Below are 24,980 nucleotides of genomic sequence, written 5' to 3' on the forward strand. Positions count from 1 at the left end.
TACCACGTGACCCGGCAATTCCACTCCTGGGTATACAGCCAAAAGAACCGAAAAGATATGATCACACAAAAACTTGTAATTAAATGTTCATAGCAGAATTAGTTATAATAGCCAAAAGGTGGAAACCACCCAAATGTCTGTCAACTGATGAATGAATAAACAAAACGTACTATGTCCACCCAATGGAATGTTATTCCGCCGTAAAAAGGAATGAAGTACTGACAGATGCTACGATGTGGAACAAACTTAAAAGCCTGTTAAATGAAAGAAGTCAGTTACAAAAGGCCCTATATTCTGCAATTCCATTTATATGAAATGTGTATAGTAGGCAAATCTATAGAGATAGACAGTAGATCAGCGGTTGCCAGAGGCTGGGGGGAAAGGGGACCGAGGAGTGACTGCTTAATGGGCATGGGGTTTCTTTTTGGAGTCATGCAAATGTTCTAGAACTAAGTAGTGATGATGGTTACACAACATTGTGAAAATACTAAAACCTCTGCATTGTACACTTTAAAATGGTTAAAATGATGAATTTTATGTTATGTGAATTTTGTCACAGTTTTAAAAACTCTGGTACTTAATGTGTCTATCATGGAGCCTGGTGTCTGTTCAAAATAAATAGGTAGCTAGGATTTAAAAAGGGGAGGGGGTGTCTGGAGAGCTGGTTCAGATTAAAGGAGACTAAAGACACATGAAAACCAAACACAAATTGTATAATCCTTGATTGGACCCTGGATCCCTCCTCTCCAAAGACAAAAAGCCCAGGTAAAAAGAGCAGTATTGGGACACCTGGGTAAATTTGAACGTGGCTGATTATTTCATATTGTATCAATGTTAAATTTCTTAGAAGTAGTTACGGTAACGCTGGAGCACGTGCTGTTCTTAGGCTACATGCGACAGTCTTTAGGCTTCAAGGTATCGTCAACTTACTTCAAAAGGTTCAGGAAAATAAAAGATGTGTGTGCATCTATGCACGCGTGCACATATGTGTGTACACGTAGAGAGAGAGGGGAAGTGTATGTGGCACAAGGTTAATAACTGAGGAAACTACGTCAAGCGTATATAGGTGTTACTTGCAGATTTAAAATCTTTCAACAGAAAGGGAGAAAATACTAAGTGAACAATCCAGCATTCGAAATTGAATTTAGGATGTGATTTCAAGTATGTTACAAAAAAGCATAGAAGGAAGGAAATATACCAGTGTTGACAGTGATCATTGCACTATAGTGGTTTTTTTCCCCTCTCTATACTTCAAAAAAAAATTACAATATTTAAATAATTAAAATACTTATTTAAAAAATAAAAAAATATTTTTCAGGTTTTCTACAATGACAATGTGTCCATTTTTTATAACAGGGAAAGAGTATTTTTTAAATGACCTTGAGTTACTTGGCATACTTGAGGCCAGACCCTGAGTAGAGACCCACACTGTCGCAGAGGGAAATAAAGGGCACGCCCTCGTGCCAGCAGGGTGACAGGGTGGGGGACACCTGGGAAGGCCCTGAGCTCAGGGCAAGTTCTGTTGTCTGGGAAGCATGGAGGCAGGGGCATGGATGAGGCAGCCTCTCAAAGGCCTTTCCCAGGAGTCTCTTTTTTAGCTCAATTCAAGAGTGTTTCAAGTTTACTTTCGCTGAAACTGTACACACGGATACGCCTGGTATGATCTGGTAAAAAACTGTGAAAAGGGCTCCACTTTGACTGCAGGAGCCAGGCTCCCCATAAGGCCCTTGGGGCACACAGCACAGGGCACAGGGGGCTCACGGTGGGGCGAGATTTGGGGCGCCTGCGTCACCCAGCTCTGTCCTGGAGCAAGAGGGGTACTGGCAGCAGTGGCCAGCAAGGAGCAGTGTCCCAGCTCCTCCCACAGTTCACTCTGATTCTGCCACTGTCTGGTCACACTGAGGAAAGAGCATGGTTGGTCACATTGATTTATTCCTAACAGAAACTTCATTCTGAAACACAAGGCCGCGCGGAGGGGAGAGAATAGTCAAATTTTCGAAGGGCATTAAAACTCATTACATTTCATTGTGCCTTAGGTATAAAACGCCATTACTAAAAACATTGCACTGTCACTTGATACAAATCATTGCTCAACACTTACCACTTAAGGTGATTTTTGATCTCTTCATAAGTGTCCCGTCTGACTTTCTGTTCAAAGAGTGCTTCCTTCATCTGTCTTGCCCTTGAAATCTCATTGCCTTGGTCCAAAACTGAGGGAAGGAGCAAACAATGATTATACCAGTAACCAAAACACAATCGTTGGCCGAGAGAAAAACAATTTCTAACAGCAAAACCTCAGAGCGCCCTGACAAGGTTGTGTCTCGCCCATAAACAGCACACGTGACGAGCAGTAATCCTCTCCTATTCTGCCCAGGGGCTGACTGACAGTGGGCCAGCTGGGTACCTTCTCTCAATTCTTTAATCTTCAATTTTCCTGGTTCTTGGTTTAAAACGGTTGCCACAGCAAATGGATTTGATAAGTCTACTGGAAATCTCAAGTTCTGATATTCAATTTCCTGGGAGCAAATCAGGAGGGAAACTCGTTATTCTGCCTCTCCGTCCCTCCCTCCATCCTGCTCAGCACGGAGCCCACCTCACCTTATGCTTTGGAGGCTTCGTCCGGGCTGGCCGTCGGTGAAAGTTTATACGTGTCATTGCCTTTTCTGGAGGGATGTCTACTTTCTTAGAAAGAGCATTCAGCCTTTTGAATTCTTCTAATCTATAGTTTGAGACAGATATTCAATTAGTATAGAATCCAACTACTCAAGGCTCCTATTTTTGTGTTCCGTCTGATAATGCCATGACTTACAGTCCATTAATTACTACAGCTAAGCTGAGAATCAAGCTGTGTGCTAAAACCGGGTCAATTAAAAGAAACGCAATCTCAGTCCACCAGAGTGTAATCACGTACATCAAAATAGCCCACCAGCGGCTCCTTTTCCTTAGATTCTCAAAGAACAAGTGGAAAACATGACAGGCTGAAAAATGCTCTCATGGGCTAGCATAATTTACTTCTAGGCTGTCGGTTTTCAATAGCTAAATTTAAGAAAATCTTGAATGTAAGACCTGAAACCATAAAACTTTTAGAGGAAAACATTGGCAATAAGCTCTTTGACATCGGTCTTAGCAGCATCTTTTTGCATACCATGTTTACTCAGGCAACAGGAACAAAAGAAAAAATAAACAAATGGGACTACATCAGACTAAAGCGCTTCTGCATTTTAGCAAAGGAAACCATCAACAAAACGAAACAACAACCCACCACCTGGGAGAAAACATTTGCAAATCATATATCTGATGAGGGGTTAATTTCCAAAACATATAAAGAATTCATACAACTCAACAACAACAAAAAAGAACAACCCAATCAAAAAATGGCAGAGGAAACGAACAGACATTTTTCCAAAGAAGATATACAGATGGCCAACAGGCACAAGAAACGATGTTCAACATCACTAATTATTAGGGAAATGTAAATCAAAACTACAGTGAGATATTATGTCACACCTGTCAGAATGGCTATAATTATCAAGATGAGAAGTAATAGGTGTTGTAGAGAATATGGAGAAAAGGGAACCCTCATACACTGCTGGTGGGAATGCAAACTGGTGCAGCCATTATGGAAAACAGTACAGAGATTTTTCAAAAAGTTAAAAATACAACTACCATATGATCCAGCTATTGTACCACTGAGTATTTATCCAAAGAACATGAAATCAATAATTCAAAAAGCTATATGCACCCCTACATTCATTGTAGCACTATTCACAACAGCCAAGACATGCAAGCACCCCAAGTGCCCATCAACTGATGAATGGATAAAGAAAATGTGGTATGTATATACAATGGAATACTACTCAGCCATAAAAAAGTCAAAATCGTGCCATTTGCAACAATAAGGATGGACCTTGAGGGTATTATGTTAAGTGAAATAAACCGCACAGAGTAAGACAAACACTGAATGATTTCACTCATATGTGGAAGATAAACAAACACAAGGACAAGGGGAACAGATTAGTGGTTACCAGAGGGGAAGGGGATGGGAGGGTGGGCGAAAGGGGTAAAAGGGCACATACGTGTGGTGAAGGATGAAAACTCGACTATTGGTGGTGAACACAATGCAGTCTACACAGAAACTGAAATGTAATAATGGACACCTGAAATTACAGTGTTATAAGCTGACATGACTTCAATAAAATAACTGAAAAAATCTTACATTGATTTATCTTCCTAGTAAAAGAATGATTATGCCCACTGTTTGTAGCAAGATCTTGCAAGAGTGATTCAGACTAATGTTTGAGACTTTTTCTGTAACTGAAAACTGCCTTTGGACAAATGTAGGTACAGACAGTGCTGCTGACATCCCTATAGAAGCTGCTGGAGTTGCTTATCATGAGATGCAGTAGAACCAAGTTATGTTCCTTAGCGTTACCCACGAAGCATTTCTTTAAGCAGGAATATGTGAAGACTTGTGTTATAGGATTACACAAGTCCAGGACGTTACAGAAATAAGAGAAGGACATACTTCCATGCATTCGTTCTGACGGCATCAATATGGTCAATATGCGTTTGCTGAGCACCTACTGAACAGGCCCCACTGCCCGAGGTGGGCGCTGTGCCAGCAATCCCACATTTAACATGGCCCGTGTAAGAGCGTCCTGAGAGGCCCACGGCCTTTGGGGAGACACACACTGACTGACAGGCTGTGCTGAGCAGGGAGGAGGCGCTTGGTTGGGGAGTGAGCTGCGGCTCAGCATCCGCATCTCAGCAGAGTTCCCACATCCCCTCTGCTGTAAATAGTAGGAAAAGAAAAAGTTTCTGAGGGTGTTAAAAACCAGCTTCCTTAAGAAATCTAACTGCTAGTGCTGACGATGGAAATGAAGGGGTCTGAACAGTGATAAACTAAAGAGTCACAGGTGGAATTTGGCGGTGCCGAATTTAGGACGTGAGAAAGTCCAGCACACACGCTCTTCTGAAATGAGGAAGCAACCTAGGAAACTTTCAGAGAACACTGCGGCCAGGGTAATTTTGTCCTTCTGGTGGAATTTATATGTTCTAGTACTATCTGCAGTCTGGGGAGACACGCCCTTGAGACATAGCCCTTGCAAATGACAAGAGGGCACTAAATAAGATGCCAAACTCTAGCTGGAAAACCAAAATACAATAGCTTAGAAATAGCATACGCCTGTGTTTGCGTGGTGCTCCTGCCACACAAAGCTCTTCTGTATTTGAGAACACGTCGATGCAAGGACATATAAGCAATAACCCCACTCGAGAGATGTCTCTAAGAAAGCCATTTGCGTATTGCAGCCCATGACATGAGATGGCAAACAGCATTTCGCTCAGCCAGTTATCTGACACCAGAAAAATTAGAGCTGTTTTGTATTTATATCCAATGCTCCCTGTTTACTGCCTGAGTGACTTTATTTCTACTACGGTTACTTGCAGGATGTGGGTTCACCGGGCCATGCTAATATCCTATAGTTGACTTAGGCTGCTGTGAATTTTGAGGAAGAAAATAATGATACAAACGTATAATAACTCATAGAGTTAGTTCATATTTAAGGTTGTTACTTCACTTTTAATATGCCTAATGATGCTGATATGTGATTTGTATGTGTGTATGAAGGGAAGAGGAGGAAAATCAAAATATTTCTTTATCATTTTCAAAATGTTTGTGAGGGTTTTCCAAGATTAGTATTTATACAGTGATAAATTCTCCTTTTAATTTTTATAAAAATAATGTATATTAAACAAACATTAACTTGATCCATTAGTATATAAAAATACAAGCTCACATTCAAATGGAAATAGAAGTTCAGAAAAAATTTATTACAAAGTAAAACTTAGTCCCATTTCACATCTTTACTCTGACTTGAAAGCTAACGATGCTTTAAAAAACACTCCCATGGGGCACATTTCCATTTTCACCTTATGTCCAGGTCACTTGTTACACATGACTTCATTTGGCCCCTCTGTTGTGAGTATCTTCAAGGTGTGGACCATTTCCCATGGGGCTTTGCAATGGTCACTGCAAACAGCAGGCACTCAATTATAATGTTCTATTGGAACTTTGAAAACAGTTATGTTGTTCTGGCCTCATGATTTAAATTTTTGAACCAACGGTAATGCATACATATGGTCAAACATTCCAACAGCACACTGAGAGTAATCAGAGAAAGAAAGTAGCCCTCAAAACCCCTTTTTCTCTGTCATCTCCTCCCCTCTCGGCAGAAGCAACTACTGCTACAAGCATAGAGAGAGTCTATGCATCACCATTATATATTTTTTAAAAATTTTTTATTGAGTTAATGATAGGTTACAATATTGTGAAATTTCAGTTGTACATTATAGTCTGTCATTCGTGTTGTAGGTGCACCCCTTCACCCTTTGTGCCCACCCCCCATCCCCCCTTTCCCCTGGTAGCCACTAATCTGTTCTCTTTGTCCACATGTTTAAATTCCTCATATGAGTGGAGTCATACAGAGATTGTCCTTCTCTATCTGGCTTATTTCACTTAACATAATTCCCTCAAGGTCCATCCATGTTGTTGCAAATGGGATGATTTTGTTCTTTTTTACGGCTGAGTAGTATTCCACATCACTATTATATTTTAAGGTGTATTTTATAAAAGTTCATCATCTTAAGTAAGTTGCTGATGGCACTCTGTTACAAGGAAGAAAGACAGAATAGAAGAAAGGAAGACTTGGATTTTTAAAAACGTTTTAAGAATAAACCAAACATCCCAGAGCAGCCATACTTCAGAGCCATGTTGGGACAGCATGTCCCCGTGAAGACACATTCGTAGGGTTGAGAGTTGAACTGTGAAATCCATAAGTGCATTTTCATTTGTGCAGTGCCATACTGAAAGGGTGTAAACTTCACAGTCACGTTCATCCTCCCATTAGCTGGAATTATTCCTGGAAGGAAAGAAATGAGAAAACATGATACTTTCTCTCCTTGCGAAGTCTGGTCAAAGAGGCTGACACACACACACAAACACATTCTCCCCATGACAAGCACAAGCATTTCTATTATCTTTGTATAGTCTTTTCATTAAATACACATGAATCAACTTCTGCATGTTTACACTGATCTCATTTACCAGTTACTCCATTAGTGCTTTACAACAATCATCTGATTGTGTCAGTTACACAAATACACATATCAATCAGCATTAATGAGTCAGCAACGACTTCCCAGAACCACAATCTTTAAGCTAATTGCCGGATGTCAATGTTCATGCTGTAAGCAGCAAGGAAAACCTAGGAGCACACATAAAAGTTTCTGTGCAAATAATCGAGTTTCCTATATTTTTCTGTAATTTGATTCTCTCCTTTCAAATCTTCAGGATGGACTACTGTTCTCTCCAGTCACATATCCTACTGCGCCGTGTCCTTCCTTCGAATCTCTGGTGCCAACGGAGCTTGGAACACAGTTAGCACTCGAAAATGTGGAAAGGAACAGCAAAGAGAGGAAGAGAGAAAGGGAGGCTCAATGTAGGAGACGCAAGAAGGACTGACGTTCTCTCTGACCTCCACCGAAGGCTCTTTGGTTTGCCTTCTAGATGGTTCCTTCTGCCCCCGTGCATCTGGTCTTTCCACTGTCCCTGCAGAGACCTTGCTCATTCCCTCATAAATGCCCAGCGTCCACTTCCTCCCATCTACACCCTCCTCTGAATTTTGTACTGCTCTCTCCCTGGCTCTCTGTGCTCAGCCACACGGACCCTCCATTCTGCCATCCAATATTCACTGAGCACTTACGGGGTGCCAGGCACTGTTCCAGGCACTCAAGATACAGCAAGAAACAAAACAAAGTCTCATGGCGTTTACATTCTAGTTGAGGACAGCAAAGAAAAACAACCAAACACAGAATATAAAACATAAATGTGTTTTGAATACATGTGTCATGTGTCATGAATACCAACAAGAAAAATAAAGCAGGTGGGGGGAGATGAGCACAGTGGTAAGCGCTAATTAAGACAGGACGAAGGGACCTGAAGAAGGAGAGGGGCCTTTGTGCAAATCCTCAGACTTTGGGCTCCTGCTGCCTCAGGGCACTTGCTGTTCAGCCTACAGAGCCCTTTCTCCAGATCTTTTCGTTTTTTCATCCTGCTCTCTGAAGTTACCTCTTTACCGTCTGCCTTCCCCTGGATTCGAATGTGAGTTTTACAAAAGTAGGTGCCTGCTCATTACTATGTTCCCAGCTCAAGAGACACTTGTTGAATAGTGAATGAACCCAAACGTCAAAGCCTACGTCACCTGCGCGTTGCAGGAACTCCTCCTGACTCTCATTCACAGAAGCCCGTCCTCCCTAAACTCCTGGCAGCCCCACAGTACCCTGTGCTACCCGAATCGCTGCCTCTCAAAGTTTCCGAGTCTCCCAAACGGATTACAAGCCCCTAAGGCAGACAGAGCAGACAGGCCAGGCCCCAAAACTCTTTCATCTGCCCGGATCCCTAGCACAGAGGCTCAGAAACAGGTATTTGTCCATATCTGAGCGCAGATGTCAAAATCTTTAGAGGACACTCAGGAGCGACCTGAGAGCCCGCTGCAGAGAGAGCGCATGCGCAGAAGAGCTCATTCCATCTGTCAACCCACCCTCAGCCGCGTGGAACTCCAGGATGCACTGAGTTCAATACCTTGAACACCCACCTGGTCAGAAAATTCACCCCTCTGACCGGCAATTCACTGGGGGCTTTAGGCTGAGAACATTCTATTGTTTCTGCTCCAGCTCGTTAACTTAAAAAAAATAAGAACAAACTCCGGAGCAGAGATTAATGTTTGCCTTGACCTGGTTGATTTATTTTAAGTGCTCCCAGCCCAGACCTAATACATAAAGCGCACTGGAGTGCACCCCAGGCAACCGGAGCACGCTGCTTTTTCCATTAACAGAGATCAGGTTAACACGACTCTGCTAACGAACATGGTCGCAGCTGATTGTCCAATGTTAACAGCTATAAAAGCTGTGCCAAGCAGTCACCGCTTACTGCCCGGCAAACACTGATGGTGGGAGGAAGGAGAATACGTTTCATGTCTCAAGAGCGAGAAGGGCACCCCCAGAATGACCACTTTATTTTAAAAAACTCAAACCACGATTTTATGGCTTCAGTGCAATTTCGCCTGGGATCAATTTCGGATCACTACCCTTAACACACCAGGGATAATGTGAAATCACAGGGCAGGGCGGGTGGTGAGGCAGAGAGAGGGGAGAACAAAACTTAGAAATAAACTGGAAGCTAAGAAAACCCTGGTTTATCCATAAAATGAGTATTATGAAGAAAATGTGACAACACAAAAATGCTATAATGATAAATGAAGTCACCAGAAAATACCACTGTATCTTTGCCTTATCACAGTTATGTAAACCGTGCATAAATATGGGCAGTTACTAAGAGGAGAAGGAAAAATAAAAGTGCGTTATTTGTTAGAGCAGTAAAGCCCAGGATGGGGATAATTTTTAAAACTTTCTTCTTTCGGGGCTGGCCTGGTGGCGCAGCGGTTAAGTTCACACGTTCTGCTTCATGGCAGACCGGGGTTCACCAGTTCCGATCCCGGGTATGGACATGGCACCTCTTGGCAAAAGCCATGCTGTGGTAGGCGTCCCATATATAAAGTAGAGGAAGATGGGCATGGATGTTACCTTAGGGCCAGTCTTCCTCAGCAAAAAGAGGAGGATTGGCAGTAGTTAGCACAGGGCTAATCTTCCTCAAAAAAAAAAAAATTCTTCTTTCTTACATGCCCCTACATTGTTATTACAATATTGACATAATTTTTAAATAATGTTTTCTTCAGAAATCTCAGAAAGCACAGATCATTCTCCCTAAATTGTCACAGAGCCATTTAACCTACGTGCTTGAAGTGTTAGTAAGGATGGGTCTTCATCTCCCAAGATGTAGGGTTGCACCAGCTGGGTGAATTGGGGTAAACTTCTTAATCGCTCTAAGCCTCAGTTGGGAATTTGATAGCTACATGGTTTAAAAATTGTCCACGAACAAGCTGTTGACAAACTAACAGTGTTTTTGATTCACTGGATGACAGAAGGGAGGGCTTCAGGGCTTTCCATTCTGACTCACTACCGAGAGTCACATGTCACCCACCAGGACAATCGCAGGCCACCGCTGCTGCCCAGGGTCTGTGGGCAAGGAAAGGCCTCAAAGACCACACAGACCCTGCCTCACACACTTGTTTGTCCTCGCATGAGCTTGGTGACTTCGTTTGGTCACCTTACCTGAGGCTCAGTTTTCTCATCTGTAAGATGGGACAAGGCTTAAAGGAGAAAATGTACAGGGTCTGGGATAATTCTTGGCACACAGTATGTGTCCTATAAATGTGTCCTTCCCAACGATTCTGCCAAATAAAACAAGTAATAAGTTATTGTGTACTAAGCTATCATTAGAAATGTCAGGAAGAGGAGGCTTGGCCAGTGGTGTAGTGGTTAAGTCCCTGCGCTCAGCTTCAGTGGCTCAAGGGTCCCAGGTTCTGGTCCTGGGTGTGGACCTAGCACCGCCTGACAAACCGTGCTATGGCGGCATCCCACATAGAATAGAGGAAGATTAGCACAGATGTTAGCTCAGTGACAATCTTCCTCAAGTAAGCAAAAGGAGGAAGATTGGCAACAGATATAGCTCAGGGCCAATCTTCCTCACACACGTGCACACACACACACACACACACACACGTCAAGAAAAGGAAATACTTGTTGGAAAAACTTTATACTTGAGACATTTGAGTTCTTAATACATTTCCGGGGCCAGCCCCACTGCCCAGTTGTTAAGTTTGCACGTTCTGCTTCGGCGGCCTGGAGTTCACTGGTTCAGATCCTGGTTGCGGACCCACACACCTCTTGTCAAGCCATGCTGTGGCAGGCATCCCACATATAAAGTAGAGGAAGATGGGCACGGATGTTAGCTCAGGGCCAGTCTTCCTCAGCAAAAAGAGGAGGATTGGCGGCAGATGTTAGCTCAGGGCTAATGTTCCTCAAAAAAAAAAAAAATTAATACATTTTGAAAGAGGAAAGGAACATAAGACAAATCAAATGAAGAACACACATCACAAGAGGATGACCTCAGAATGCAGGTGGTCACCAGAGTCCTAAAGAGATTACAGACAGCATGATTTGTCACAAGAGGAGTCACCAGAATTCAAGGAAGCACTATTAGAACACACTAGAAGGAGATGAAAAGAACGTCGGTGGAGCTCAGGAAACAAGTGAAAAAAAGCAAAGGAACTGTCAGTGAGGTAGAAACTGCATCGGAAGGCACACACACACAAACACGCACATGCACACACACAGGTGCTGAACACAGAGACGTGGCAGGTAAGAATGAGGAATCCAGACAACATGAAATTATTTTAAAGAAGATAATAGATACTGAGGGCAAAGGATAACCAACATACACACATAACAGATATTCCTGAGGAAGAGAAAAGAGCAAACAGAAGATTAAAATATTCAAAGTTTTAAAAGTTGAAAGATTTCCTAAACTAATGAACATCATTTTTCTCCAGATTGAAAGGACATGGCATGTTCCGGGGAAAAAAAACAGCACAGAGCAACACCAATATATATCCTGGTAAATTACTTAACCTCAAGACTGGGGGGAAAAAAAGAATTCTAAGGGCATGCAGAATTTACTAGGATGGGGAAAGATTCAGACCAGCCTCTGGATTCCTAGCAAATTCAAAGCAGAGGGGAAGCAAGCAATGTCTACAAAGTCCTGAGGTGAACAAAGTTGCAAAGCAAGACTTTTATATCCAGTCAAGTTGTCCTTGACGATCACAGGCAGCAGAGAGATGATCTCAAACACACTCTAGGTGTGCAGCCCCTGGGAACCTGTGGTTAACAAGCCACCAGATGACAAAATCCAGACGACCAGAAAAAGAGCTGAGATAAAGAGCCTGGGCATGGAGAAAACATGAAACCAAGAATGAAGTGGAAGACCTTCCACTTCCACTTGGTTCCACTTAAACAGAAACTAAGTAACTGCGGCATTTACAGCCACGAAACAGAACGTCAACGCTATAGATCCAGATAAGATACTATAATGCAACTGGGAGTTGTAAGGAGAGAAAGTGCACACGTGGCTGCTCCTTCTTTCTTCCACAGCCAACGTTCCAGCTGAAGTGGAAGCACATAGTTGAAGAAGGCAGGGGCTCTGACCTCTTAAATGTTTTCAGAATCTCTTTTCTTAATTTTAGTAGTAAATTTTAGAAATGAATATTAATATCAAGGAAGGCCGTCAATTCCTTCAGCTTCACCTTCAGTCAGCTTTTCTTCAATCAATATCAAGTAACAAACCCAGTACTTTTACATAGAATACAGCCCCATTTTTCTAATATTTTTGTCTGTCTCTGTAGCATTGTATGCATCTCGCGTCCCTTCCCTTCTTCTCTTTGTACATAAGCACAGAGCAGTGTCTGCAACGGAGTTCAACAAATGTTAATGATGGTTATTTCAGGGCTGGTGAGATTCTGGGAAATACTTTTCAACTTAGATTTTGTACTTTTTTGCAGTGCTTGAGTTTTTCATGACAAATAAATTTCATTTTTATAAAGCCACTTCTTAAAGAAACATATCTATGTTCATTTAACCCAATATCTCCCACACTTATTTACACGGAGAGCTATTCTTTTTGCCCTCCGTTGTTGCTGTTGCCTGTTTGGTGGCATAGCACCTTTCCCAGACCAGCCCTGTGGGACCCACAGCCGGGGCTGCTCTCCTGTGATCAGAGCTGGCGTTCTCTCCCAGTCTGCAGGAAGACAGGCTTTCCCCGTGGGATAAAGGGCTGGGCCAAGCCATCCTGGCCTCTCTCTGTGCCTCACTGGGACCGGCGCTTCCGGATGGGCAGTAGAGGTACAGAGTTTGGTCAGAGTACAGACACTGTGTGCTGAGTGAAGTTCACTGGACACTGCCGTGGTCAGCTGAGCTCAGGAAGCCCAGACTGACACGCCACCAGATGGTCATCTTAACAGGAGATACCAGGACCCCTGAGGACAAAAAGAATCTTCATGACCTGGTTGAGAGCTATTATTAGTTTCTCTAACTTTTCACTCAAAAATAGAATTTTCCTTACTCTTAGTCTGTGACACATTTCTGTCCCCCCCTCTTATTTCAAGGCATCCTGGGATCGCTACTCTTCCAGGTTAGGACAGTGGCTGAGAGCTTGAGTCTGAAGTCAGACAGACCCTGTTGCCTCAGGCAAGTCATCTGGCCTCTCTGAGCCCCACAGCCCTCAGCTGTAAAAGGTGACAATGATAATAGCTCCCTCCTCATAGAGTTATAGGATGTGACGAGGCAGTGCATGCAATGTGCTTGGTGCAGCGCCCAGCATGTGTTTAACAATTAGCAGGTGGGAGCGATTATTAACACTACGCCAGCCACACTATGTACGACAACTGCCCCCATCAAGGATATACGGAGTGCCGAGTAAAATGCGGCATTGCCGCCAATGTGACACTGTGCGTAAAGAATCACACCTGCCTGTCTAGCTCTCCTGCTCACTTCAGTAGGCCACTATAAATTAATTACCTACGTCCGTAAATCAGGGACATAGGGAACCCATCTGCGTTTGGTATATTAACGGTCCCTAATTGTTCTCACTTCCTCGCCATTAGGTTTGGTGCTTTAGAAAGTCATAAAAATGTTTGATCTCCTGATTTTGCTTCTTCTGAGCATTCTTTCCCACCCCCACGTGTGGCCCCTGCTACTTTCCCATTTGCTGAACTGGGAGGTTAGCAGAGGCACTTTGCTGGTGTATCTCCCTCATTGCTATCACTCAGCAGCGGTGTCTCTGCATGTTTCCACTTCTCTATGAACCATAGACTCAGCATGTATTTTCTGCACTGAGCTATTCATGATGGTCCTAAGCACCAGTAAGAAACGTCTCATGGGGGCCTGCTTCATGTGCTGAGGTCCAAAGGTCTGGCCATCCCCTTGATGATCCTGACCTGTCCCCTGCACAGTTTGTGCTGGGGTTTGGGGTCTTTTCTCTCAGTGTCCACAGGTGGACAGTGACACGGGGAGGGGAAGCAGGGCGTACTTCTGCCTGGAAGGAATGGCTTTGCCCATGGACCCCAAAGGTTACATGCTAAAATACCTCAGCCAGGGGTCAAGGGGCCTTTGGAGGAGAAAGAGGCAAAAAGGGGTTAACACTCTCTTCGTTCTGAAACCTAAGTAGGAAAATGCTGGGGTGTGAGCAGCACCGTGGCAGCTTTCGCAGGAGGATGACTGAGTCCAAAGGAGATGACGTGATGGGACTAGGGGTCGAGTCCAGTCGGGTCACCCAGAGTGGGCGGTGCACAGAGGCGCCTCGGACTTTGACAGACAGGGTGCCGTGTTCACGGCGTCCTAGTGCTCACTCTGGGGAAGGAGAATTTGCTCTTTGCTGGGATACGCTGCCTTCTGGGTTGGTGGCCCTGGGCCAATGGATGACCTCTACAACCAAACAGTGGTCTGAGGCCAAAGCAAGGGGCTGGGATTACTCCCAAATCAATATAAAGTTGTAAGAAACTTGCATCTCAGAAGAAAATGCAAAATATAAAATTATTTGCAAATGGCTGATATATCCTTCATAATAGAAAAAAAAAGAGAATGAAAGGATTGAAACTTTATATAGGAACTGAGCAATAGGCCCCAGGAACTCTTGCTTAACTATCCACTTTACGCTACCATTTACCATTTATATGAATTGCATGCATTCTTCCTGAGCATATGCGACACCAACCAAATGTCCAGGATCTCAAAATGGTCAAAATTAAACAAGTTCAACAATTTTTTTGTGGCATTTGGCTGGTCTCCAATGCTAATAAGATCTTGGCCAAAGTGATGTATGGCTGGCTCTTTCAAAATGATCAACAGAGTGTTCTGGATGTTTTAGTTGGACGTGATTTCTTGTCAGCAGTATAAGGAAGCTCTCAAAACCCTTCACTCCTTTTCCCCAGTCTCAGGACCATCTTGGCACCATCAGCAGATCCGGCTTCTGACAGCTATAGTGCACACATGCATCTTAGGGATGCCCAGTGCGCAAATAGCCAGTTGAGTTAAAGTTGAGGGCACTATGTCAGATTCATATCTTGTAAATGGAATTAGCTTTACTCAAATTTCTTCATTTGGCAAGCCGGAGCACAAAATGCCTGGCAGGCCTGGACGGACAATGCTTCTGGTTCCTAGAGAAGATGCTGCTTTACGACCTCACAGACTATGGGTGTCTCCACAGCCTTTAGACAGTCAGTTACCAAAGATGTGCCCGAAACAGTGTCTACAGATATACGTGCTGATGTGTAAGCTCAGACCGTGGTTCTCAGCCTATTTGGGCCCAGTTTGTAAAATGGAGGCAATAATGACTTCCTCGCCAAAAAGTGATCCATGACTGTCCAACCATAAGGCCTATGAGTCCAGCTAGATGCCTGGCACGTCAGGAAAGCCCAGAGCTGCCGGGGCTCCACACACCTGAACCACAGCATCCACTGTCTACGCGGCCAAGGCTTTTTACTGCAGGTGACGAAAAGTCACCACTGAATTCTATAGCCTCAAAAGTAGGACAGATGCACTGACACATCAACAAAATGGAAAAGATGCATTGATACCTCAACAAAACCGGAAACCAAAGGAAGGAAATGCCTGAGAGACCAAGGGATGCACTCGCCTCATAAAATAGCTACTGCGGAGTCTGAAGGGTCCGGCCTGGGAGGCCAGTTCATAAAGCCACATCAGCAACACCATCTACATAATGCAGGCCATTTAAAATCACAAAGGCAGGATCCCCAAAGTCCAAGCGCCCCGGCTTGCCCTCGAGTCTTCATCCATTCACTCACGCTCTCGTGTCTCCTCTTGCGCCACACTCCCCTGATTCTCCTCCTTGGTCTCCGTCCTGGCCCACTTCCCCTCTCTGTCCTCTGAGTGCTGTGTGCTCAGGGCCTGGCCCTCAGCCGCTTCTCTTCTCCAGCTACACTCACTCCCTGGGTGACTCATTCTCAGTCCCACGGCTGTGCGTTCCATCAATACCCGGGCGATGCCTAAATTCACGTCCCTAGCTCTCACCTCTCTCTCTTTGACTCCAAACTGGTATATTTGATTTAATTTCAGTTAAAGGAGGACTTTAAAAGACACGCCACAAACAAAGCACCAGAACAACCAGAAAAGCCTATCAGATGGATCGGACAAAGCAGCTCGCGAATTATGTGGCTGTGTGATTTATAATCTGTGCACTGGGGAAACGTCCTGCATAGTTTTTTTTAAGTGCTTCACGAAAAGTTGTTACTCATCTACGCTCAATCTGTATTTGCTCATGTGCACAGTCCCCATGTTTTGGACAGGTTGTGTTTCAAAACCCTTCTGGTAAATTAATATTCTGTGTCTTGGGATGCAGTTTTTCAGAGAAGTATGGCTTCGTCTAAGAATCTCTAACTGTCTCCCAAATTCCCCTTTCCGTTTCCTTGCCGTCGACACCAGCTTAGTTCAGGCTTCAAGGCCTACAGTACTTCACTCCCAGCACAGCGACTGCCTGGGCTCCCGCCTGTACCCCCTCAGTCCCAGCTGCACACAGCAGCTGCACTGACCTTCCTGAAATCAGCTCCAATCCAATGGCTCTGAATTCTTCGTGGCTCCCTTCTCTCTGGGGACTGAACAGACTACAGACCATCAGGGGGCAGGACGTAACGAGTGAGACTCGTCCAGTGACTCCCAAACTCCACTCTGAGGAATGTCCGTCTCAGAATCACCTGGTGCTTGTCACAAGTACAGACAACCAGGCCCTTCGCTGAGCTACTAAACCCCAGTCATCAGGGATGGGTCCCTGGGCATTGTCATTTCACAAGTGTTTAAAATGTGGGGGCATTGACCTCCTTTAAGCCTCCACCCAATGTCTGACTCCCCTTTGCACATTCCCACTAGTCTTTGGTGATGGTGGACCAGCTACTTGACGAGCCGTGAATCCACCTTTGGGCGTGTCTGACGATGCCCTGGCTCTAGGTCTACCCTATGGGCCACACGGCACAAGCCTATTCCTTCCCACACCACAGAGGTTCCCATTATCCACACAGCTAGCCTGCCTCCAATGCCTTGTTCTCTTTGAGGCCCTCCATCCCCACTCCCTCACTGGCCCCGACATCCTTTCACCAGGATTTATTTGGATCTGTCTTAGAGTGTGGCTCTCAGGGACAATCCCCGAGGTCCAGGGTGGTCTGATCGTCCAGGGGGGGCACAATTACCTCCTCTTTCTTGCTACGATCTCTACTTCTCCAAGCAGAGTCTAGCGAAGATCACGGGAGCTAGCTCACTCTACTGACCCAGCTTATAGGTCACATTTTTACAACCTCCCTGAGTTAAGGTGAAAATTCAATTTGTACCTTATAAGGCAGTGTGTAGACTTTGGACTGAATGGGTTCAAATCTCACCTCTGCCTTTTACTACTAAGTGTCCTTGGATGAGTTATTTAACCTCTCTGTGCCTTATTTCTCTTCCTACAAAATAGAAATAATAATTGTGCCTACCTTATATGGTTGTGGTGCAGATTAAATGTATATGTGTGTATACATACATATATAAATATAGACACACACACATACACATATATATAATGCATACATGTATCTATATCTAGCATTAGAGTAGTGCCTGACACAGAGTCACTGAGTATTACTATTATTATTCTACCAAAAGGTCTATTGTAAGAACATCAATTGTACTGAAACTCAGAAATATTATCTTGTTTATTATATTTTCCCTTCTTTTTAAAGCCCAAACATTTGAAAACAATAAACCTCTCCTCAAGTCGTTTTTTTGCAATATAAATAGTAGCTACCTTATATTTTAAAATCTCAGAATGGCTTCTGGTTCTCTAGAAAATAATCTAAACACATTTCATAATTTATAAATAATTCAAAGTTTCTACTTTGAACACTCATTGGTTGGACAAAATATGCATTTGCGATGATGAAAGATGTGTAAACAAATGGGTAACTACCCAGACGTTTAAATACAAAAACAGGGAGGCAACCCAGATGGTGACCTAGGAGGCTTCTGACCGTCTTCCCACCGTGAACACACTGAATGCAAAGCTACACACAGAGTAATTCCCTCTAAAAGAGATCCAGAAACTGGCCGAATGACTGCTGCACATTGTTGAAGGAGAAAACACCCACATCAACATGGGTAGGAAAGGCTGAGACACACTCCTCATAAACCCCGCCTCCAGCAGGCGCTACACAATAGGGAGGGAATCGCCACCTCTCAGCTTCTCCCTGAGGGGCAACAGGTTTGGACTCCACTTTTAGACCTCCAACTTTTTCTTTTTTTTGCTGAGGAAGATTCACCCCATGCTAACATCTGCTGCCAACCTTCCTTTTTTTGTCTGTGAGCCACTACCACAGCACGGCCACTGACAGACGAGCAATGTAGGTCTGTGCCCAGGAACTGAACCTGGGCTGCTGAAGCAGAGCACGCTGAACTTAACCACTAGGCAACTGGGGCTGGCCTGCTCCCTAACTTTTAAGATTCACACCCAAGGGATGGGTCACCAAAACCCACCTAGCTCTAAAACCCAACAGGGTGTGTGTCCACGAGACCCACACACAGACTGCAGCAAACAAAGAAGCAGTTCTGAATGGACACACAAGCACTTGCTGTGGCTGTTCCCCCAGGGCTGAGCTCAGGGGCAGTAGGCACAAATGCCCATCTCTCAGTCTCCCTGAAAGAGGCTGATCTGCGTACTCTAAGAGCTGCTGCCTGAGGACCAGGCTTCAAATGGAGCTGCATCTAGGGGCTGGCTGCAATCTTCTCAGAGAGAGGAGAAGCCAGCAGACACCTCCCCTGCCTTCTCCCTCCAGCCCACTCCAAGTTGCCAGTATCTCCCTGAAAGGACCTTTATACACACGTCTACACTGCAGCTTTTGTGACTGCTGCCTGAGGGATGGGTCCCTGGATTGCCTGGCTCTGACAGCCAACAGGGATTTCATTCATGAGACCTTTAGGACTGTAGAAAACAAAAAGCAGTGTTTTTCTGTGCATGTGAGGAAGATTTGCCCTGAGCTAACATCTGTTGCCAATCTTCCTTTTTGCTTGAGGAAGATTATTGCTGAGTTAACATCTGTGCCAAGCTTCCTCTATTTTATGTGGGACACCACCACAGCACGGCTTGATGAGCAGTGCTAGGTCTGTGCCCGGGATCCAAACCTATGAACCCTGGGCCACCAAAGTGGAATACATGAACTTAACCACTACACCACTGGGCTGGCCCCAAGAAGCAGTTTTTAATGGGAGAAAGAGCACCACCTCCAAGGTTATACACCCAAACCCAGCACTGAAGGAGTAGACAAAGACGCCTGTCACCCAGTTTCTCACTGGAAGGGGCTTGATTACACACTTTCCCAGCTGCTACCTGAGGGCCCAGCTTTTAATCATCCTGCATCTGGGTGCTGAGTGTGATCCTTCTCTTTGGGACACCAACGGGTATTGGGACTCCCTCAGCTACTCGGAGCCACTAAGAACAAAAAAGATGGCTTGGACAATCATAAAGGTTTGAGACATCTAGGAGCTTGGGCCAGGCTGACTGGCAAGGTTCATCTCCTGCACAAGACCACTCTGTCAAGATGGGGAGAGGTGGCTGTTTTATCTAGTGTGCAGAAACCAACATAGAAAGTAAGTACCACAAAGAAACAAAGAAATACGTTCCTAACAAAAGAACAAGATGAATCTCCAGAAACAGATCTTAATGAAATGGAGATAAGTGATTTACCTGATAGAGAATTCAAAATAAAGGTCATAAAGATGCTCACAAAGGTTAGGAGAGCCATGCACGAACAAAGGGAGAATTTCAACAGAGAGATACAAAATATAAAAAAGCACCAAACAGAAGTGACAGTGCTGGAGAATACAATACCTGAACTGAAAAATTCAACAGAAGGGTTCAACGCTATGCTAGGTCAGGCATAAAAAGCGATCAGTGACCCTGAAGGCAAGGCAGTGGGATTCATCTGACCAGAGGAGTAAAAGACAAAAAGAAGGAAAAAGAGTAAAGATAGTTTAAGGGACTCATGGGACACTATAATTGGACCGATATATGCATTATAGGGGGCTTGGAAGGAGAAGAGAAGGGGCAGGAAGTTTATTTAAAGAAATAATGGCTGAAAACTTCCCCAATCAGGGAAGGAAAGATACATGCAGATTCAGGAAGCCCAGAGAGCATCAAAAAGGACGAATTCTTTGGATTCTCTCTTTGGACCCAGACCAAGCCACGTTATAATTAAACTGTCAAAAATTAAAGACAAAGAGAGAATCTTAAAAGCAGTAAGAGAAAAGCAACTTGTTCTTATGCAAGCCCCCATAAGAATATAAGTGGATTTTTCCACAAAAACTTTGTAGGCCTGGAGGGAGTGGGATGATATATTCAAAGCGCTGAAAGAAAAAAACTGCCAACTAAGAATGCTCTACCCAGCAAAGCTGTCCTTCAGAGTCGAAGGAGAAATCAAGAGTTTTCCGGGCAACAAAAGCTGAAGAAGCTCATCAGCACTATATCAACCTTATAAGAAATGTTCAAGGGAGTTCTTCAAGCTGAAATGAAAGGACACTAATTGGCAACAGGAAAACATGAACGTAGGAAACTCATTGGTGAAGGTAAATATATAAATTGAGAATACTCTAATCTTGTAATAATGGTGGATAAATCATAACTCTAGTAAGAAGGTTAAAAGATAAAATATTAAAAATAACTATAACTACAAAATTTGTTAATGGATACACAATGTAAAAAGATGTAAACTGTGACATCAGAAACATAAAATGTGAGAGGGGTAGTGTAAAAATGTAGAGCCTTTGATGTATTCAAAGTAAAAATGTGTTATCAGCTTAAAATAGACTGTTATATAAATATGATGTTGTATGTAAGCCCCATGGTAACCACCAAACAGAAACCTATAGTTGATACACAAAAGATACAGGAATGAAAGCATACAACTACGAAATCATCAAATCACAAACAAAGAAGGCAAGAGGGAAGAAAGGAAAAAAGGAATTACAAAACAACCAGAAAACAATTAACAAAATGGCAATACTAACTCCATATCTATCAATAATTATTTTAAAAGTAAATGCAGTAAATTCTTCAAACAACAGAGTGGCTGAATGTATAAAAAACAAGACCCAACTATACACTGCTTACCAGAGACACACTTCAGCTTTAAGGACACACATAGTGTAGCGAAAGTGAAGGAATGGAAGAAAATACTTCATGCAAATGGAAACCAAAAGAAAGCAGGGGTAGCTATACTTACATCAGACAAAATAGACTTTAAGCCAAAGACTGTAAGAAGAGACCTGAAGGTCATTATATAATGATAAAGGGGTCAATGCATCAAGAGGATACAACATTTGTATATTTTACACAACAACATAGGAGAACCTGAATTTATAAAGCAAATATCAACAGATCTGAAGGGAGAAAGAGACAACAATACAACAGCAGGGGACTTCAATACCCCACTTTCAACAATGATAGTTCATCCAGACAGAAAATCAATAAGGGAAATTGGACTTAAACCACATGTTAGATGAGGTGGACCTGACAGACATCTACAGAACATTCTATCCAAAAGCAACAGAATTTACATTCTTCTCAAGCACACATGAAACATTCTCCAGGGTAGATCATATATTAGTCACCGAACAAGTCTTAATAAATTTAAGAAAACTGAAATCACATCAAGCAGTTTTCCAACCACAATGGTATGAAATTAAAAATCAATTACAAGAAGAAAACTAGAAAATTCACAAATATGTGGAGATTAGACAACACGTTGCTGAACAACCAATGGGTGAAACATGAAATCAAAAAATATCTTGAGAAATGGAATTAAAAATGGAAACACAACATACCAAAACTTATGGGATGCAGCAAAAGCAGTTCTAAGAGGGAAGTCTATAGTGGTGAACACCTACATTAAGAAAAGAGAAAGATCTCAAATAATCTAACTTTATACCTCAAGGAGCCAGAAAGAGAAGAATAAACTACACCTAAAGTCAGTAGAAGGAAGGAAATAAGAAAGCTCAAAGTGGAAATAAATGAAATAGAGACTAAAAAGACAACAGGAAAGATCAATGAAATTAAGAGCTGTTTTTTTAAAAAGATAAACAAAATAGAAAAATCTTTAACTAGATTTACCATGAGAAAAAGAGAGAGAATTCAAATAAATAAAATTATAAATGAAAGAGGAGACATTACAACTGATACCCACAGAGATGCAAAGGATCAGAAGAGACTACTATGAACAATTACATGCCAACAAATTGGATGACCTAGAAGAAATGGATAAATTCCTAGAAACATACAACATACCAAAACTGAATCATGAAGAAATAGTAAATGTGAACAGACTGATTATTAGTAAGGAGATTGAATCAGTAATCAAAAACCTCCCAAAGAACAGAAGTCCAAGACCAGATGGTTTCACTGGTAAATTCTACCAAACATTTAAAAAACGAATACTAATCTTTATCCAATTCTTCCAAAAAATAGCAGAGGATGGAACACTTCCAAACTCATCTATGAGGCCAACACTACAGTGATACTGAAGCCAGACAACGATACTACAAAAAAATAAAATTGCAGGCCAATATCCCTGATGAACATAGTTGCAAATATCCTCAACAAAATATTAGCAAACTAAGTTCAACAATACATTGAAAGGATCATACACCACGATCTAGTGGGATTTATTCCAGGGACACAAGAATGGTTCAACATCCATAAATGAATCAATATGATACACCACATTAATAAATTGAAGGATAAAAGTCACACAAATACCTCAATAGATGGAGAAAAAGCATTTGACAAAATTCAACATCCTTTTGTGTGAAAAACTCTCAACAAACTGGGTGTAGAGGGAATGAACCTCAACATAATAAATACCATGTATGACAAGTCCACAGTTAACATCATACTCAATGGTGAAGAGCTCACAGTTTTTCCTCTAAGATCATAAACAAGACAAGGATGCCTACTCTCCCCACTTCTATTCAACACAATACTGGAATTCCTAGCCAAAGCAATCAGGCAAGAAAAAGAAATAAACGGCATTCAAATCAGAAAGAAAGAAGTAAAATTGTCTCTATTTGCAGATGACATGATATTATATATAGAAAACCCTAAAGACTTCACCAAAAAAACCTGCTAGAATTAATAAACCAATTCAGTAAAGTTGCAGGATACAAAATCAATATAGAAAAATCAGCGGCATTTCTATACACCAATGCACCATCAGAAAGTGAAATTAAGAAGACAATCTCATTTACAATAGCATCAAAAAGAATAAAAAACCAGGAATAATTTTTTCCAGTATTATTGAAAAATAATTGACACACATCACTGTATAAGTTTAAGGTGTACAGCATGATGGTTTGTTATACATATATTGTGAAATGATTACAGCAATAGTTTAGTTAACATCCATCATCTCATATAGATCCAATAAAAAGGAAAGAAAATAATTTCTCCTTGTGATGAGGAATAAATTTAACCAAGGAGGTGAAAGAATTGTACACTAAAAACTACAAGATATTGATGAAAGAAACTGAAGAAGACACAAATAAATGGAAAGATACTTCATGTTCATGGTTTGGAAGAATTTATATTGTTAAATGTCCATACTACCCAAAGCAATATACAGATTTAATGCAATCCCTATCAAAATTCTAATGGGCTTTTTCACAGAAATAGAACAAAATCTTCAGATTTGTATGGAGCCACGAAAGACTCAGAATACCTATAGCAATCTTGAGATAGAAGAACAAAGTTGGAGGCATCACACTTCTTGATTTCAAACGATATTACAAAGCTATAGTAATAAAAACAGTATGGTAGTGGCATAAAAACAGACACTTAGATCCATGAAACAGAATAGAGAGCCCAGAAATAAACTCATGCACATATGGTTAATTAATTTACAACAAAGCAGCCAAGAATATACAATGGGAAAAGGGTAGTCTCTTTAATAAACGGTGTTGTGAAAACTGGACAGCCACATGCAAAAGAAGGAAATTAAACCACTATCTTACACCACACACAAAAATCAACAATTGTGTGTGTATATATATATATACACAATGGAATAGTATTCAGCCTTAAAAAGAAGGAAATCCTGCCGTTTGCAACAACGTGTCTGATCCTGGAAGGCATTATGCTAAGTGAAATAATCTAGCCAGAGAAAGGCAAATACTGCATGGTGTCAGTTATATGTGGAATCTAGAAGGAAAAAAAGCTGAACTCATAGAAACAGAGAGTAGAAAAGTGGTTGCCAGGGTTTTAGGGGGTTTGGAAAAGGGAGAGGTTGGGAAAAGGGTACAAACTTTCAGTTATAAGATGAATAAGGTCTGAGGATCTAACGTATAACATGGTGACTATAGTTGATAACACTGTACTGTATAACTGAAATTTGCTAAGAGAGTAGAACTTAAATGTTCTTACCAAAAAAAGACAACCATGTCAGGTGATGGATGTGTTAACTTGATGAGGGAATCCTTCCACAATGTACACATATGTCAAATCATCAGATTGTACACTTAAAATATCTTATAATCTTATATGTCAATGATACCACAATAAATATGAAAACATAAATAAAAACAAAATTACTTTAGCATTCACTACAGACCACTGTGGACAGATATTTAAATCCCAAACCCAGAATCAAGAGACAGAAACTGGGAAGCAGGAATTAATCGAGGCGGAGATTCCACTTTCAAAGGTCCTGAGCATCATTGGGCTCTCTATCCTTCGGGGCACGCACAGACCGACTGTCCTCCCCACGTGCAGGACAAATTCATTACACCCTTCACTAAGACTCTGAAGGCTGGGGAAGAAATAACACTCCCATTTTACCTGAAATTGAATTAAAAGGTGAATACAAAACCAAAGATGTACCAAGAGCCAAAACTAGAATTAGAACAGATTAACTTCTGATTCCAAGTTTTGACATTGGAAGAAA

At 42.3% G+C, this 24,980-nt stretch overlaps 1 protein-coding gene across 9 annotated transcripts in view; it reads right to left on the reverse strand.

Annotated features, from left to right (window-relative positions):
- The window catches only part of LOC102149368 (cilia- and flagella-associated protein 221), a 117,917-nt gene that overhangs the window by 68,784 nt on the left and 24,153 nt on the right, over nt 1-24,980 (reverse strand). For all 9 annotated transcript variants that reach the window (XR_011428159.1, XR_002801489.2, XR_002801490.2 and 6 more), the window contains 4 exons: nt 6,761-6,920; nt 2,599-2,719; nt 2,405-2,516; nt 2,102-2,210 (listed from right to left, as the gene is read on the reverse strand). Coding sequence is in view for 4 of the 9 variants with exons in the window: in XM_023622759.2 (XP_023478527.2) it covers nt 2,102-2,210; nt 2,405-2,516; nt 2,599-2,719; nt 6,761-6,920 (502 nt within the window). In the remaining 5 variants the exon portion in view is untranslated. The remainder of the gene's footprint in view (nt 1-2,101; nt 2,211-2,404; nt 2,517-2,598; nt 2,720-6,760; nt 6,921-24,980) is intronic.

This window comes from Equus caballus, chromosome 18 (assembly GCF_041296265.1).
Source record: "Equus caballus isolate H_3958 breed thoroughbred chromosome 18, TB-T2T, whole genome shotgun sequence".
In the NCBI taxonomy this organism is placed as follows: Eukaryota; Metazoa; Chordata; class Mammalia; order Perissodactyla; family Equidae; genus Equus; species Equus caballus.